This window comes from Camelus dromedarius, chromosome 9 (genome assembly GCF_036321535.1).
Source record: "Camelus dromedarius isolate mCamDro1 chromosome 9, mCamDro1.pat, whole genome shotgun sequence".
Lineage (NCBI taxonomy): Eukaryota > Metazoa > Chordata > Mammalia > Artiodactyla > Camelidae > Camelus > Camelus dromedarius.
The window spans coordinates 37,057,402-37,072,483 of NC_087444.1; the positions used below are offsets into that span (position 1 = coordinate 37,057,402).

The 15,082-nt window shown below is 57.9% G+C and overlaps 3 protein-coding genes across 7 annotated transcripts; 1 reads left to right on the forward strand and 2 right to left on the reverse strand.

Moving 5' to 3' along the window:
• Positions 1-135: 135 nt before the first annotated feature.
• Positions 136-4,913, reverse strand: HSF4 (heat shock transcription factor 4). 4 transcript variants are annotated; one of them, XM_031458289.2, is made up of 13 exons: positions 4,713-4,913; positions 3,963-4,071; positions 3,743-3,870; positions 3,531-3,655; positions 3,207-3,282; positions 3,004-3,068; positions 2,391-2,487; positions 2,034-2,161; positions 1,683-1,910; positions 1,084-1,189; positions 934-999; positions 715-784; positions 136-447 (listed from the first exon to the last, which is right to left on the reverse strand). In XM_031458289.2, the coding sequence occupies exons 1-13, from the start codon at positions 4,833-4,835 to the stop codon at positions 296-298; spliced, it is 1,473 nt and encodes a 490-aa protein (XP_031314149.2). In that variant the 5' UTR covers positions 4,836-4,913; the 3' UTR covers positions 136-295. The 4 variants fall into 4 exon arrangements, with proteins under 4 accessions (XP_031314149.2, XP_031314150.2, XP_064345150.1 ...); XM_031458290.2 differs by having other exon boundaries at positions 1,683-1,806; positions 2,034-2,175; XM_064489080.1 differs by having other exon boundaries at positions 3,963-4,450; positions 4,553-4,877.
• A 527-nt stretch (positions 4,914-5,440) lies between these two features.
• On the reverse strand, positions 5,441-9,288 carry FBXL8 (F-box and leucine rich repeat protein 8). Of its 2 annotated transcripts, XM_064489084.1 has the most exons (3): positions 9,187-9,288; positions 7,368-7,554; positions 5,441-6,769 (listed from the first exon to the last, which is right to left on the reverse strand). In XM_064489084.1, the coding sequence occupies exons 2-3, from the start codon at positions 7,517-7,519 to the stop codon at positions 5,797-5,799; spliced, it is 1,125 nt and encodes a 374-aa protein (XP_064345154.1). In that variant the 5' UTR covers positions 7,520-7,554; positions 9,187-9,288; the 3' UTR covers positions 5,441-5,796. The 2 variants fall into 2 exon arrangements, with proteins under 2 accessions (XP_064345154.1, XP_064345156.1); XM_064489086.1 differs by lacking the exon at positions 7,368-7,554 and having other exon boundaries at positions 9,187-9,265.
• A 3,087-nt stretch (positions 9,289-12,375) lies between these two features.
• Positions 12,376-14,962, forward strand: TRADD (TNFRSF1A associated via death domain). Its single transcript, XM_031458299.2, has 4 exons — positions 12,376-12,526; positions 13,428-13,705; positions 13,788-13,977; positions 14,121-14,962. Exons 1-4 carry the CDS (start codon positions 12,376-12,378, stop codon positions 14,429-14,431), a joined length of 930 nt encoding a protein of 309 aa, XP_031314159.1. The 3' UTR covers positions 14,432-14,962.
• Positions 14,963-15,082: the final 120 nt, after the last annotated feature.

The following is a 15,082-nucleotide window of genomic DNA, read 5'->3' on the forward strand; positions in this document are numbered from 1 at the left end:
TTGGGTTTTGTTTTTGTGTTTGGCTTTCTGGGTGTTTCCTTAAGCCTTGCTGCAGGTGGACGCTTCTTTGAATGCAAAATCGCCCCCCACCATGACTTCGGTGCTCTCTGGCCGGTAGAGAAAAGAGACCAGAAACACAGGAAAAAACGCAATTTTATGCAGGTCTCCATATTAGAAAGGGGCCTCCGAGTAGGAGGGCTTCACTCAGCCTCCACCTGGGGCTCAAGAAAGCGGAGCACAACGTGCTGCTGCCGACCAACCCCTCAGCCAGGCTGTCTTCCAGGTGGTGGGGGTTTCAGGGGGAGGAGTTGGCCCCTGGGCCCAGGTAGGAGGCCCTGCCCTCAGGGGTGCTGTAAATGGTTAAAGCTCCAGGCAAGCTGAGGGCTGGGCCTCCCAAAGCCGCTTGGACGTCCAGCAGAAGCGGTGTCCCGAGTGTGGAGTCCTTCCCTAGGAGGAGTTGGGGCTGTGCTCAGCAGGGAGAATTGGTCACCTCCTTTCTTTGGGGAATGAGAGCCTCACTTGCCTTGCCTCTGGTCAGTTAGGATAAAAAGCCACTCTCAGCCTCCCCACTCTCACCCAGTGGCTTAAGCAGCACTCTGCAAAGCAGCCTAACTCAGGGGATTTCCCTCCAAAACACCAAATGCCCAGCCCACCCAATCCTGGCAGCTCAGGCCAGTCGACCTCCCCCAGGTCCTGAGTCACCACAATCATTACCTGAGCCTGGAGAATTTAACCCCTTGACCGCCAGCTCAGTCTCACCCTTCTCTGGAACCAGGGGCTGTAACTGCATGAGAGAACCCCAGGAAGCAGCTGGGAAGGGGAGCCAGGGAGTTGGAGAGGGGAGCTGGGGCTTTGGCTGAGGGAGAACAGCCCTAGACCAAAGGGCTTGGCTCAGCAACCCTGAGCCCCCTGTCCTCCCAACCCCCATCTTACCAGGGATAGCTCCATGTCCAAGTCCATCAGAGTCCATTCCCGCCCTTGCAGGCTGGGGCACAGCACCTAGGGGGAGTTTAGGTCACTGGTGCCCTTCCCAGTCTGTACAAAGAGCTGGGCCCCACTGGGCCCTGCTAAAGGTGTACTCACATCCAGGGGACCTGCAGGCTCCACATTTTCAGGGGGGGCCCGAAGCAGCATTGGTGGCAGCAGACTCTCTGGGCTCCGGCCTCCCCTCTCCAGGTCTAGAGGCCCCCTGTACAAAGAGAACTGCCATTGGCCTGCAATACCCACCCCCACCCCCTCATTAGGTTCCTAAGCAACCTGGATACATCAGGATCTAAATCTGACAACATCTAGAAAACAATAGGAGAGGGGGACACAAAGAGTGCCTCTGCCTCCCAACTTTCACCTAAGGTTTGGGTTGTGCCCCTCCCTATGATTGCAATTGCAATACCAGTGGTTCTTAAAGTGTTGTGTACTTTAAGATCTTTACAACTACCCCAGTGAACTCATTTAAAATGCAGATTCCTGAACCCTACCACTGAGATGTTTCCACTTTCCAGGGGCCTCTGATGCTGGTACTCCTTAGAGCAAGTCTGAGAAATCAGGTCAGATCACAGTGCCCAACCTCCCCCTCAGCCACCAAGGGGCAGACAAGGCTGGGAAATTTCAGGGGCTAGTTAGTGCTGGTCTGTCTGCAAAAGTGGCTCACAGGGCTTACAGTCAAGAATGGGCTCTCTGCTCACCTGTCAGGTACCTCCCTGGGGCCCCTTGGTTCAGGCTGTTGGACATTCCTGGGCCCCTCAGGGCTGAAGCTCCCTTTCCCTTCCAGGATGGCCTGCACCACAGCCACAGGCAGCGGTGGGGGGGCTGTCACGCAGAAGTCACACTCGTTTGGGGCCAGGGCCAGCCCGGCCTCGCCTTCCCCCCCTGGGCTGGACGGCTCTTCTTTGAGCAGTGCCAGGCCCTTCTCCCTGCACCAGAGAAAAGCTTCAACCAGACCCTGGCGCTGACCTCTCCCCCTCCTCCCACAGCCATCTGGGCTGCCAGTCCCTCCCCCCACAGTCTCCCCTGAGGGCACCCCCTGTCCCTCTTACCTCTTGCCACCACTGGAGGGAGAGAGCCTGGTTCCTTCAGGGGACGGAGAGTCTTCCGGAATGTCAGAGATGATGGGGCCCCTGGTCCTGTGAGGGCTGCTGAGGCCCAAGGTGGTCTCTGGCAGAGGCTGTAAGTAGAAGACTAGGCCCAGCCCTTCACCTCAAGCCACAAGGTGAGCCAGACTAGGTCTAAGGGGGAAGGTTTGAGGGGGGGGAGGCTCATTCCATACTGGGGATCATGGGTCTAGAGGGTGTGGGGGTCTGGCTTTCATCTTCTTTTTGGGGAATAGGGAAAGGGAATAGGCTCTCCATAAGCAGAGCTGTGCTCTAGGGAAGAGAGAAGCAGCAAAAACTTACCGACTGGATAAAGTAGGGGTCCTGCAAAAGGGCACCAGGTAGGGGACAGGCATTGAATTTGGCCGGTGTTGGGCACCCCTCATCCAGCATCAAGGACCTGTGCAGGGTGACCAGGACACTGGCAGGGGGCTGGGCAGGTTCATCTCCCATGCCCCTCAGCCTGCACCACCTCCCTCCCACAGGCCCCAGCAGCCAAGTCAGCAGAGCTGAGGCCTGTTGCCAGGGCATCAGTCACATGCTGGAGGCAGAAGGGGCTCCCCACAGAGAGGGGGCCCTTTGGGGGTAGAGTGGGGAGGGAGGGAGCATGTTTTGAGCCCCAGACCCTCTGCTGTTGGGATGTTTTGGGGTGAGGGGGAAGGGGATGCTGGGGTGGAAATATGGGGTTAAGGTCCTGGAACTGAGGGATCTGAGAGTGGAGGTATTGCTGGGGGTGGAGGGGGGAAGTCCGGGATAGGAGCTCTTGGGGAGCTGGCCATGGGGTGAGGAAGACGGCTGTCTAAGGGGAAAGAATGAGGATTTCTGGTGAAGGAGTTCCTGGAGGGGAAGGAGTCCTTGCATGGGGCCTTTGGCAGAGAGGGTCCTGGAAGGGGTTGGAGGTGGCTTTCTCACTCACAGCTTTCTCTTAGCTCCTGTGCTGCTGGACCCAGCCTGGAGTGGTCCAAAGAGGCACTGAATCAGCTGAAGAGGAAGCATAGGACCAACTCATTGGACCTTATCCCCACCCTAACAAGGCACTTCCGGGTGGGTTCGAGGACTAGGTGGAAGGGGGGATGTTCAGGAATGGGCAAGAGAAATTGGGTAGGGGGAGAGCAACACCTTGCCAATGATCCGGTGCTGCTGACCCTGGCTCTGCCGCAGTGTCACCACCTCCCTCCATAAGATCTCGTTCTGCCTGGGGGAAAGGCGGGGGAGGGTGCTGAGGCAACTGAGAGTTCGCCCAGTCACCACCCCACCCCAGAATGGCAGGCCTGAACTCGCGACCACTCAGATGATCATCCATCCACAGACAACAGTCTTCCACAGCTGAGCCCATTGGTCTAAGTGGAGGCGCCAAGGCACGAGAGAATCGCCTGGAGGCCATTGTCCTCTCGCCCAGACCCCCGTCCCCCTCCCCATCCTCCTCCGCCCCCTCCCCCGCACTGCCTGAGCTCCCGCAGCCGCGCCTCGGTGCTCTCCTGCACTCCCCGCAAAGCCTGCACCTCGCCCAGCAGCCGGCCCATGTCCTCAGGGCGCCAGCGGCTGTCGTCGCCGCGCAGCGCAGGCACCTGCAGGTGGGAGGCACCGTCAGGTCAGAGTCATAAGGAACAGGACCAGAGCTCCCGGATTTGCTGGTTTCCGCAGGCCGTTCCCACCTTGCGCCGCACGCGTTCCAGTAGTTGCTCTCGGCCGCGCACGAAGCTTGGGTGCTGGAACTCGACGTGGTCCCGTTCAGGCCTGAGCAGGCCGCCCTGCTCGATGCTCACCACCTTGCGAAAACCGTCTATGGAGTGGGGCGTGGGGGCGTAAATTGCCCCATCTAGGCGCACCAAGTCACCCACACCCGCTTCCCATCCGGCCTCCCTAGGGACTCACACATGTTGAGTTGTCGCACAAAGCTCGCCATGTTGCTGTGTTTGAAGTATTGGGGCAGCACTTCCTTGGCGAAACGGCTCTGATCGCTTACGAGGAAACTCGTCCCGCTCTGCGGAGAACGGAGAACACCGCCCGCCCACCCACAGTGCGGGCCGAGACCCGACGACACCATGAGCCGCGCCCACCCACGGCCAAGCCAGCGCTCTGGCCGGCGCACACACATACTCGCGCTCACTCTGGGTACCGAGGCTGCCGCTCATGGGGACGTGGGACGAGGCCAGGCCAGAACAAGCTCTGAGGCCTAGCCTGGGACGCCCACAATGAATTTCTATCCCAGCCTACCCAGACTCCGTACTCGGTTCTCTGAAAGGAGGATCGGAGGCCAAACCTGGGTTCCAGCCCCGGACGGCTCCCAGTCCCGCGATGTGACTCTGAGCTAGAACCAGACCCAGCCCTTCCCTTCTCCTGGCCTCTGTTTTCCGATCTGCCTGGTGGGGTAGGGTGGGAACTAAATGACCTCGAAGATTCTTCGGGCTCCATGTCTCCGAAAGGCTCCTACCCTTTCCTCTGCCGGGAGGAAGTCTCCTCACCTCTATCTCGAACACCCCCTCCAAGCCGTCGCATACCCTGTACATCTGAATCAAGGGACCCACAGCCCCGTCCCAGGCGGGGGTTGGGTGAGCATGGACGTTCACTGAAATGGAGGGATCCCCGGGACCACTGAGGAAGTCGAAGGGCCCCAGCCCTCACCGGGCTCCAGCGGATCAGGTGGTCGGTGCCTGGGTCGCCCACCAGCGCCCATAGCTTGCCGAGGAAGGCAGGCACGGGGCTGGGACCGGGTTCCGAGGGCAGCGCGGCTGGGGCTTCCTGCATGGCGCAGTTTCAGCTGCATTAAGCGCTGGAGCCCGGCCGCCGCGGGCTTGTCAAAGCCGCGGAAAGTGCTGCGTTTGCCGCCCGCCCCGCCCTACTCCGCCTCTGGGCGCCCGGTCAGGTGGGGGCCACGTGCGAACCCGCGGGGCGGGGCTCAGACTGCGGCCTCGGCATCAGCCGACCGAAAGGGCAGTATGGGAGCGGATGCACGTGGAGGGGTGCGGTGGGGAGGGAGGCATGGGTTCGAGTTCCACGCTTCTCAGACCCGCTGTTTCCTCTTTGTTCTTCGGGAGAAATTCCCCTGGCGCAGCCTGTGTGGGCTGGGAAAATCCTTTAAAGCGATGGCGTGAGGGCAGTGAAGCCTTGAATGGGGGGCAGATAGGAGTGGGGTTGGGGGCGGGGAAAGGAGAAACTGGCATCCTCCCGCCGAGCCCTGGGTTGTTGTCATTCCAAAGATGGGAGTGCCCCGCCTCTGACCCCCACAGCCGCACCAGTAGAAACAGACATTGAGGTCTGAGACTCTCCCACTTCTGTCCCGACCCCTCCCCTGGCCAATGACGGTTTTCCGCCCTCCCCCTTGAGATCCGACACCGCCTTTCACAGGACGCTTGAGATTCTGCTTGATTTATTTATTTCACACTCACCCTTAAGGCACAGCTTGCACCAGTGCCCTCCCTTCCCCTATGCTGGGGCCGCCGAGCTAGCGCAAACTTTGCAGAGTGGGGTTGGAGGAGGGTGATCCTGGAAGGGTGGGGACAGTAGGTGTCTGAAGATATTGAGAGCGAGTGGACTCAGGGCGCTCGGAGCTAGTCCCGACGCCATCCCGTAGGCCCCAATCCTCAAGAGGCACAAAAGGCAACAGAGTTCTAAAGAAGCGGGCTAGCAGCTGGCGCGCCCCTGGGTAAACCCACGGAACATCTCAGAGGCCACATGTCCGCAAGGAGGTGAAAGAGGATTTGTCCCATTACGCCACAAGCGTGGGCCGCCAGGGATGTGGCTCCCGCGTTAGTTTCAGCGTGTAGCTGCGCAGGTGTGGGCAGTGCGCGCGGAAGGAGTGCAGCACTGAGGCTCTAACTACGCAAAAGCAGTGCACTTCGCGCAGCTCCGCGCAGCGCGCCGCCAACTCCTCCAGCGCGGTGTCCAGCTCTGCCGAGGACGTGGCGCGCACCTCGAGCGCGCGCAAAGTTGCGGCGTAGTGGTGCGCTGCGAAGCGCACGGGGCCTACGGTGTCCCCAGAGAGGCTGAGGCGCAGCGCAGCCACTGGCACGGCAGGCTGCAGAACGCGCGTCACGCTTTCCCCAGGCAGCGCGGGCTCCAGCTCCAGCTCTACGGCCAGTCCAGGGTGGCGGCGGCTCAGCGCCGCCCAGGCATCATTAGGCAGGGGGGGCGCGCGTGCATCTTCGGGGCACGCGCACCGCAGGGCCAGGAACTCAAAAGGCGAGCGGTCTGGCGCCGCCAGTGCCTCGAGCGCGGTACGCGACAGGCTGGCCAGGTGCAGGCCGAGGGCGCGCAGGCGCGGGCATGCCTCTAGTAGCTCCAGCACCGAGCCGGGCCCCACGCTGCCCACCAGCGTACCGTTATCCAGGAAAAGACTGCGGAGCTCGGGGCAGCCGAGTGCCACCTGCAGCACCAGCGCATCGTCCAGTGTGAAGGGCAATCCCCGCAGGTCAAGGTGGCGCAGTGCGCCGGCGGCCCCACAGAGGGCGTGCAAGGAGTCCAGGACGTCGCGACCGGAGTCGAAGAGAGGCTTTTCTCCGCGGCACTCCAGGCACAGGCCTCGCAGCCCAGGGGTACGGCCCGCCAGTGCGGTCAGCAAATCTGTGGCCGCCCGGCGGCTCGGCTCCCTCGACGGCTCAAATTCCAGCCGTAGATTGTGAATGTGGTCCAGGCAGGCGAACAGATGCGGTGGCAGCATGCCTTCTAGCTCACATTCGCAACTTGGGGATAAAGTGGTAGAGAAAAGGCATCAGCCGAGTCCCGACGACCTGGAGAGAAGCCTCTACCCACCCCTCAGCCTGGGTTCCAGCTACCATCCTCACTTCCTGCGCCCTGCCCACACACATTCCTGTCCTGACCATGCCTGGTCGCTCCAAGTTGATACTAGGAGGGAACTCCCATCCTATTTCTTTAGAAGACTTCAGATGCATCTGCCACTAGTTGAAACCGTGCCAGGGAGAGCCAATGATATTTTAGGAACTGGGTTTTCCTCACAGTCTTTAAGGAGGCGGCGCGTGGCCTCTGGATGGTAGGTTCACAATCTGGCTGTGCCACTTCTCAGCTGAGTGAGGAAGTGATTAGATCTTCCGCCTCATTTTCCTATCTGTGCAATGGAGATAATAATACCGTCTATCTATAAGGTTTTCATGAAGATTAAATAAATTAATATATGTAAGGTACTTAGAACAATGGTTGATACATAGTAGGTGAACAATAAGTGTTAGAAGTGATTATGCTTTTTAATATGGGGAGAGTCACTGCATCTACCCAATCCGACTCCACTGAGGGAGAAGATAGGAGGGTGAAAAGCTGGTTCACCTGATGTTTGTGTCGTGCCACACAGCGCTGCAGGTGGCAGCGGCAGCCCAGGCTTTGCAGACCCTCGCGGCATTGGCGCGGCCCCGCAGGGGCAGATGGCGGAAGATAAGCGCCAGCACCTCCTCTGGCAGCTGTTCTCCAGGCTCCACCATGGCCTGGCAGGGGCTGGGGGCTCCACTGCTCCCACCTGGAGAGAGAGGGACATCCCTGGGCTCAGGAAGGCCAAAATTGAGCGGAATAACTGGAGACTGTGTAGAAATGCTTGTGGCCAAGGAGCTGCTAAATAATTTGCAGAGCCTAGTGCAAAATGAAAATGCAGGTCTCTTTGTTCAAAACATTATTAAGGATTCCAAGACAGTGATAGCAGAGCATTTAACCAAGCTATTAAGCCAAGTGTGGGGCCCTGTGCAGCTGCACTGGTCTCAGACCCACGAAGTCAGTCCTGGATGCTGAGGATTTCTGATTCTCCTTTAAACTACACTCTCATTTGTTGAACAAATTCACATTTTATGCTATATTAAAAGGAACTCACCACGACCTGTGTGCGAAGTTGATAAAGGTGAATACCTGGATTTTGGACGATGCTGTTGGATCTTTTCCCCAGTTACCAAACCTTCCCTGAGGAAATTGGAGTGCAGCTGCACAAGGCCCTGACTCTAGACAACGACGTCCTCCCCCCAGCTCAGAGGGCCCGTCTCATCTCCTCTTGCCTCCTTCTATGTATGCTCAGAGCCACATGACGGCCTAGACTAGTCTCACAGGGCTCACTGAACTGTTTCCCTCCGAACTTCGACCCTGAGTACTAGGGAAGGACTGAGCCCAAACATTGCAAGAGCCATTGAAATGACGGCTTCTCAAAGGGCGCGGGGCATCAGAATCACCCGGACACTTGCTCACAATACAGATTCCACGGCCCCACCGACTAAGTCAGGCTCTCTGAAAAAAAAAAGTAGGGCTCAGGAATCTGAATTTCAACAAGTAGGGGTGGATTCCACAGGTCCCAAGTTGAGAAACCCCGTCCTAGCCCAGCCAGTCACTATTGAGAGTGAAGATAAGAGTTAATAGGGCGGGAGTATTAGGAAAAACATTTAATTGGTCGGGACCACAAGCCAATCAGGAAGCAGGGGTGCGGGTGGTGCACTGCTGAAACCGCTCCGAGAGGGGAAGTTCCTTCCCTTCCTCCACTTCGCCGGGGAGATGTCCTGGGTGCTTCCTATGAAAGGCCGGCGGGGCAGAGAAAAGCTTGAAGTTCGGGGGCCTGAGGGACCCTGGGTACAAGTTCTGATCCTGACCCCCGAGTAGCCCAGGCTCCCGTGGGGCGGTTTAGGCTCAACTGGAATTGCGCACACCCACCTCAGACTGTGGCCTTTGTTAGAAAGTGTGCGTCCTCTTTGAAGTTGCCAATTTTATTTGAAGGCGTTTGAAGGTTTTCCTGCACATCGTCTTACACCACTTGCCAGTTTTCTATTTCCCCAGATATTCTAGGCTAACAACCCCTGCTGGAATTTGTGCCTAGTGTCTTCTATGGCTTCTGACACGCTCAGCCAGGCTTGAGCCTGGGACCCATCCGCATCCCGTTCAGAGCGTCAGGGACTAGTACAGATCAGAGATCTTCGAGCTCGACCACCCAGAAGGCATCAGAAAAATCTGGTCCCCACGGGGCGCCCCCTTGTTGATCCGTCCGTACTCCGTTCTCCGCTTTAGAAAGAGGAGCACTCCCACCATAGGGCCCTCCGGTCTCCTAAGAGCCCCAAGTCTTCGAAATCACTTGACGCAGGCAGTTCTTCCTGCCGTCTAACCTCGGGCGCTGGTGTCTTACCTGCTCAGTGGACCAGGTGGGCTTTGCTCACAGGCTGGGGACTGGCAGCAGCGGACAGTGGCGGGAAGGAACCGCAGGGAGCCCGTGGGGGCGGGACGCCGGGACGGACGGGGCGTCTCGGACTGGGGCACCGCCCCTGCGCTTCGCGCACACCCGGAAGCAGCGCGAGTCCAGTACAGCCGGGCGGCCGTGGGAATCCGGGCCGGGCCGGGGCGGCCAGGTTAGTGCATAGGGTGGGTGGGCTTCTCGGTGCCGGCAGAAGCAGGGGCGGATCCTGGCTCAGGAGCATGGGCGCGGCGCGGTTATCACCCGCGGCTGCTCGGGCCAGGTGGCAGCTGCGGCCTATTGGGCAGTTTCCGTGAGAAACGGGAGGGAGGGTCCGGACCTTGGCCCCCGCAGCTTCCTTGTCCCAGCTAGGGGCTTTCAAGGGTCGGCAGTGTCCTGTGGGTGAGAGGGAGGGGAGGGGCTGGTTCTGAACAGATCTGTGGGCCGAAATCTCTTGCCCGCCCCAGCCAGTCCCAAGTGCGAAACTCCTGCATGAAGGTGGGCTAGTAAGAGGCTGGGGAGCGCCCCTTGAGAGTTTGGGAGCGGCCTGCTGAGCAGGATGCAGGGACTCGCAGCCTTTCTGTCCTTGAGGGGTCACGCCCGCAGGCCGTCACTGTCAACCCGGCCGGAGGTGAGGCTACTCGGGGACTATTAAGCTGTGTTAATGGAGCGCTGAGCTGGCTGGCTCCTGGTGGTAGGGGCATATTTTCTTGAGTCGGTACCCACGTGTCCCTCACAGTCTCATTCCAATTAAGAGTTCCCAGGAACTAGCCCAAACCCGCGCTCAGAGAGGCGGACTCCTGGTGGGTGTGGCGCGGGACTTCCCGAGGAGGGGCTTTTGTGAAGGACACGCAGAAAGGAGTTCCCAAAGGGGTGATGGGAGCCAAGGGCCCTGGCCGCTTTTCAACCCTGTTTTCTGGCCTTCAACCTCCAGCCCGGCAGACCTATTTGACTTCTCTTAATTGTTCAGTACTAGTGAGTGTGACAGAGCATCCCCCTCCCCCAGGTTTTCAGTGTCCCCTAGGCAGGACCTATTGACAGACTCTGGCTGGGTACTGCCCCTACTTACCCATCCCTTGGGGCGGGACCACATCCACCCAGTCAGCACCCTCAAGTTAGGGGGCTAAGAAGATATGATAGAGGATATCTGAAGGCAGGTTCCCACTCCTCTCACCTTGGGCCACTACCCCAGGACTTAACTGCTTTTCATCCTACTTGTCATCTACCTCGGGTTTTTTGGGGGGGATGGGTTGCTTTTTAAGAAAAATACATTTATTTTGCATTTTTCATACAAAAGAAATGTGTCTATTTTACATAAAGTAGAATATTGCTAAATTCAATGAAAATAAAAATCACCCCAAATCTCACCCTCTCCCAACAGAGGTAAACAATGCTAATTTCCTGTTAATTTCCAAACTATTGTTTTGGGTAAACACACAAGTATTAGTATATTTTCTTCCAAAAGTTTATGGGGTGGGTTGCTCAAAAGGTATGTCCCCTGTGCTCAGACCCAAGGTAGGGTTATCAGGTATCATTTTTCTTGCCAGGACTGGATGATGCTGGAGGGCCCCCTGCCTGTTATTGTCCCAGTTTTGGCCCTCAGGTTAGGTTCTGGGGGCAGATCTGAAACACAGCCACTGCTTTGAGCTCAGGGTCCCTACTCCCTCCCAAACAATATCCAAGGCTGTGGTCCTAGCTCCTCCTGGCATCCCTCCCCTGAACTTCACTGTCCCTCATGTAAATGGATGCCACCTAGGGCCACCTCACTTTTCCTTCCCAGAGCAACCATCACAGCTGAGACTCAGCACCCCTCCTATCCCACCATATGTAAATGCCAAAAACCAGAGAGTAAAGAAGTGTGACTGATGGGCAAGAGGTGGGGTCTTGAACCCATTTTTCTAGGAAAAGGATGGGATGTTGCCTCGGGTGAGGTCAGAAGGAAGAGGCAGGGCATCTCCCCCCTTCCCCACTGCCTCATGGTCCAGTAACTGGGAGGCCACTGAGCTGAGGGCCAGTCCAGTGGTTCTCTGACAGAGAATTTTGCCCTTGGTCTAAGAGCTAGGATTTTGTCAAAGATAGATGGAAGAGATACTAGCACCAAGAAGCCCTGACTCTGTCTATATAGGCAAGGAGTCTAACAGAACAACCTGAGTTGTGTAAGACAAAAGCCCAGCTCCAAGGATTTTAGAACAAAAAGAAATAATTTAGCTCACATAACTGAAAAGTCCAGGGTGCAGCTAGAGCCAGGGGGAGAGTGAGGTTAGGAGTACACCTCTTCATTTCTTGGCTCTGTAGCCTTCTGTGCCAGTTTCATTCTCAATCAGGCTCTTCCCAAGCAGTAGCAAAGGAGACCTACCCTACCTTCTAGTTCAGGTTCAAGATAGGGAAGGAAAACTTGTTCATCTTTCCTATTGGTCCAACCAAAGTTGCAGGTTGATTCTGATTGGTCCAACTTGAATCCTACACCCAACTCTGAACAAATCATTTCAGGAAGGTGAATGGAATATGCAGATTGGCCAGACCTGTTGCACTTGCCTAGGCCTGGAGCTAGGGAGTGGAGTTAACCCTTCTAACAGGCATATGCTTGAGAAAACGAGAAGGCCCCAAAAGTCAGTCAGGATTGGGGGAGGGAACCTGGGCAGGCAGAATCTCTAGTATAGTAGGAATACAGGTGAGAAAACCTAAGTGGGGGACTGTGGTCCCACAGGGATCCTGGGGGCTCAAATTTAAGCTGAGGGCATACCAGAATACGGGTCAGGTTGTCTATGGGGCATGGGCACCATCAGGATGAGAATGTTTCCAGGCAGCTTTGATAAGAGAGACACCGTGGCCTGAGGAGGGGGCAGAACTTGTTCGCTTCCACTGAAAGATTGTCCCTCTCCTCTCCCACCACTGTGACCCTGGGCTATTTCCCTGAAAGTGCAGGGGAGGGATAGTCCTCACCGTAAAACGTGGCTGAGTTGGGCTAGGTTGATCTGGGCTATGCAGAACCTGAAACACAAGGGACTGCCTGTGGGATGATGAACTTCCCTTCACAAGTGTGCCAGCTGGGTGGGGACAGCTGGGCCATGTGGGACTGGATAGTTGCCTCCAGCGCTGGGTTGGGGGTGATCTGGATGCCAATCTTTGTCCCCAGGAAGCAAGATGGCAGCTGGGCCAAATGGGCTCGAGGAATGGGTGGGCAGCGCATACCTGTTTGTGGAGTCTTCACTGGACAAGGTGGTCTTGTCAGATGCCTACGCTCACCCCCAGCAGAAAGTGGCAGTGTACAGAGCTCTGCGGACTGCCCTGGCAGGTGCGTGGGTGGGCAGCACTTGAAGAGGAAGGGGTGGCCTGGGGCCTTTTGTGAGGGGGGCCAGGGACTGAGACCCCACCACTTCAACTCTGTGGGCCTGCACTTAACCAGTGCTTTAGGGAAAAGATTTGTTGCAAAAGGGAGGACATAGGCTGGCTGCATAGGCTCTGTCTTCTCTGTTTACACGTGTGTGCCCTTGAATGTAAACTTGTGTCCCTGTGTCTGTGTACCATCTACCTATGTATGTACTAATGTCCCTCTGCTCCATGCCCCCTACTCCCCAGATCAGCCCGTTCACTGCTTTCTACTAATCTCACATCTCTCTCCTCTTTTCCTTTCTCACTGCAGCATTCCTTGTCCAAGACCTCTCCCCAGTACCTACCTTTCAGGTCCCCTTTTCCCATCTCAGGAAGAGGCCACAGAAGGCTGAAGCTGGTGGGGTGGGTCTGGCTCCAGCCTCAGAGCAGAGAGAGCCCCTCTCCTTCCGGGGCGGGGCTGGGGGAACCAAACTAGGAGGCAGAAGACCTGAGACCTCATGCCCCTCCCATGCCCTAACAGCCACCTACCCAGAGGTCTTGGCCCCTTAAGGCACACGTCCCTCTCTATGCTGCAAAGTCTCCCCACTTCCCTTTTGCCCACCCTCATTTGGGGCTTCAGGGATGGGGCCTAGGGTGGCACCCACGCCATCTTAGGGTGCTCCCTGTGATAGGTCCTGGCCTTTATCCTGGGTTGCTGCTGTCTGTATCCCAATTTTGCTTCCCAGCTGGGAGTTCTGGGGTATACCACGCCCACAGGTCTGGGGATGGGGAGGGCGTCTGACCTCAGGCTTCATTCCTCCTTCAATCTGTTGGAGAATGGTCCCGCGTGGGTACCGCTGGCACCTGACTGCCCGCCTCCGCAGAGAGTGGCGGGAGCCCAGACGTGCTGCAGCTGCTCAAAATCCACCGCAGCGATCCGCAGCTGATTGTGCAGCTGCGTTTCTGTGGGCGCCAGCCCTGCGGCCGCTTCCTCCGCGCCTACCGCGAGGGGGCGCTGCGCGCCGCGCTGCAGGGGTGCTTGGCGGCGGCGCTTGCCCTGCACTCGGTGCCGTTGCAACTGGAGCTGCGCGCCGGCACGGAGCGTCTGGACACCTTGTTGACCGATGAGGAGCGCTGTTTGAACTGCATCTTCGCCCAGAAGGTGCGGCCGGGCTGAGGCCGGGCTGGGGTAGGGCAGGGATCGGCGGCTAAGACCCCCACCGACGCCGCACTCCCCTCCCTAGCCCGACAGGCTCCCCGACGAGGAACTCACTGAGTTGGAGGATGCGCTCAGGAATCTGACGTGCGGCTCAGGGGGCCAGGGAGGCGAAACGGAGGGTGCTCCGGGCCCCTCGCAGTCCCTGGCCCCCTCTCCAACGGAGGAGAAGCCGCTGCCGTCTGGCCAGACTTTTCTGTTCCAGGGTCAGCCCGTAGGTGAGGCGCCCGGAGAGAGGCAGAGGCAGGGTCGTCGGGAGGATGGAGTTTGGGGAGGGGTGAGGTCTGGAAGGGGTAGTCGTAGGGTGGGGGTAGAATGGGACGGTATCCCGAACTCACTTCGCTTCCCACTCCCCCTGCAGTGAACCGGCCGCTGAGCCTGCAGGACCAACAGACGTTCGCGCGCTCAGTGGGCCTCAAATGGCGGAAGGTGGGGCGCTCCCTGCAGCGCGGCTGCCGCGCGCTGCGGGATCCAGCGCTTGACTCACTGGCTTATGAGTACGAGCGCGAAGGGCTATACGAGCAGGCCTTCCAGCTGCTGCGGCGCTTCGTGCAGGCCGAGGGGCGCCGTGCCACACTGCAGCGCCTGGTGGAGGCGCTCGAGGAGAACGAGCTCACCAGCCTGGCGGAAGACTTGCTGGGCCTGACGAATCCAGATGGAGGCCTGGCCTAGGTTGGGTACCAGAGAAAGGGGCGGTGAGCCAGTTGCCCAGCCAAGGTTTGGAGCACTTGGATGACTCCATAGGGTCCCTTCTGCTGCTACTGCTGACCGACCTCTGTTCATCCACGGGACTCTGAGACCACAATTACCACCGCACTTAGCAGAGCTGCTGGAGCTGCTGGAGCCGCTGGGTGGAGTTGACTATCTTTTGCAGGAGTCGGACAAGCACTCACAAGCCTGCTGGGGCGTCACTGGGGGTTCTGCTCTGGAGACTTTGATAGAGACAAAGTGTATGGGTGACCTGCTGCAGAGGTTGGCCTCACCCGCTCCCACCCCAGAAGAGGGGCTTCCAGTCAGACCTTACCTCTTCACTCATCGAACCTTCATTCATTAAGGAACTGCTGTATTCTAGGCATCATCTTGGGTGCTGCAAATACTGTGGTACACGAATTCTGCCCGCGCCCAGCTCACACTCATTGTGAAACTCCAAATATTAAGCAACAGTAATAAAATACCACCCGTTTTTTAATGTGAAAAATACAAGGAGTTGTGGGAGTGACTAAGCAGGGGCCTAACCCAGGTTAGGAGTCAGGTTTCCTGGGAGAAAAATAGGTGTGAATGGTGGGTAGGAGGGTTGAGAGAATAGCATGGGCAGCCTCAAAT

Excerpts from the sequence above, each read along its gene's own strand:
- HSF4 (XM_031458289.2), bottom strand. The coding sequence starts at position 4,835 with ATGCAGGAAGCCCCAGCCGCGCTGCCCTCGGAACCCGGTCCCAGCCCC. Across the intron at positions 4,072-4,712 it reads ACCTGATCCGCTGGAGCCCG|AGCGGGACGAGTTTCCTCGT; the intron begins GTGAGGGCTGGG and ends CGTTCTCCGCAG. Across the intron at positions 448-714 it reads GTTAAATTCTCCAGGCTCAG|GGAAGGACTCCACACTCGGG; the intron begins GTAATGATTGTG and ends AACTCCTCCTAG.
- FBXL8 (XM_064489084.1), bottom strand. The coding sequence starts at position 7,519 with ATGGTGGAGCCTGGAGAACAGCTGCCAGAGGAGGTGCTGGCGCTTATC. Across the intron at positions 6,770-7,367 it reads TGGCACGACACAAACATCAG|TTGCGAATGTGAGCTAGAAG; the intron begins GTGAACCAGCTT and ends TTTATCCCCAAG.
- TRADD (XM_031458299.2), top strand. The coding sequence starts at position 12,376 with ATGGCAGCTGGGCCAAATGGGCTCGAGGAATGGGTGGGCAGCGCATAC. Across the intron at positions 12,527-13,427 it reads TCTGCGGACTGCCCTGGCAG|AGAGTGGCGGGAGCCCAGAC; the intron begins GTGCGTGGGTGG and ends CCGCCTCCGCAG. Across the intron at positions 13,706-13,787 it reads ACTGCATCTTCGCCCAGAAG|CCCGACAGGCTCCCCGACGA; the intron begins GTGCGGCCGGGC and ends TCCCCTCCCTAG.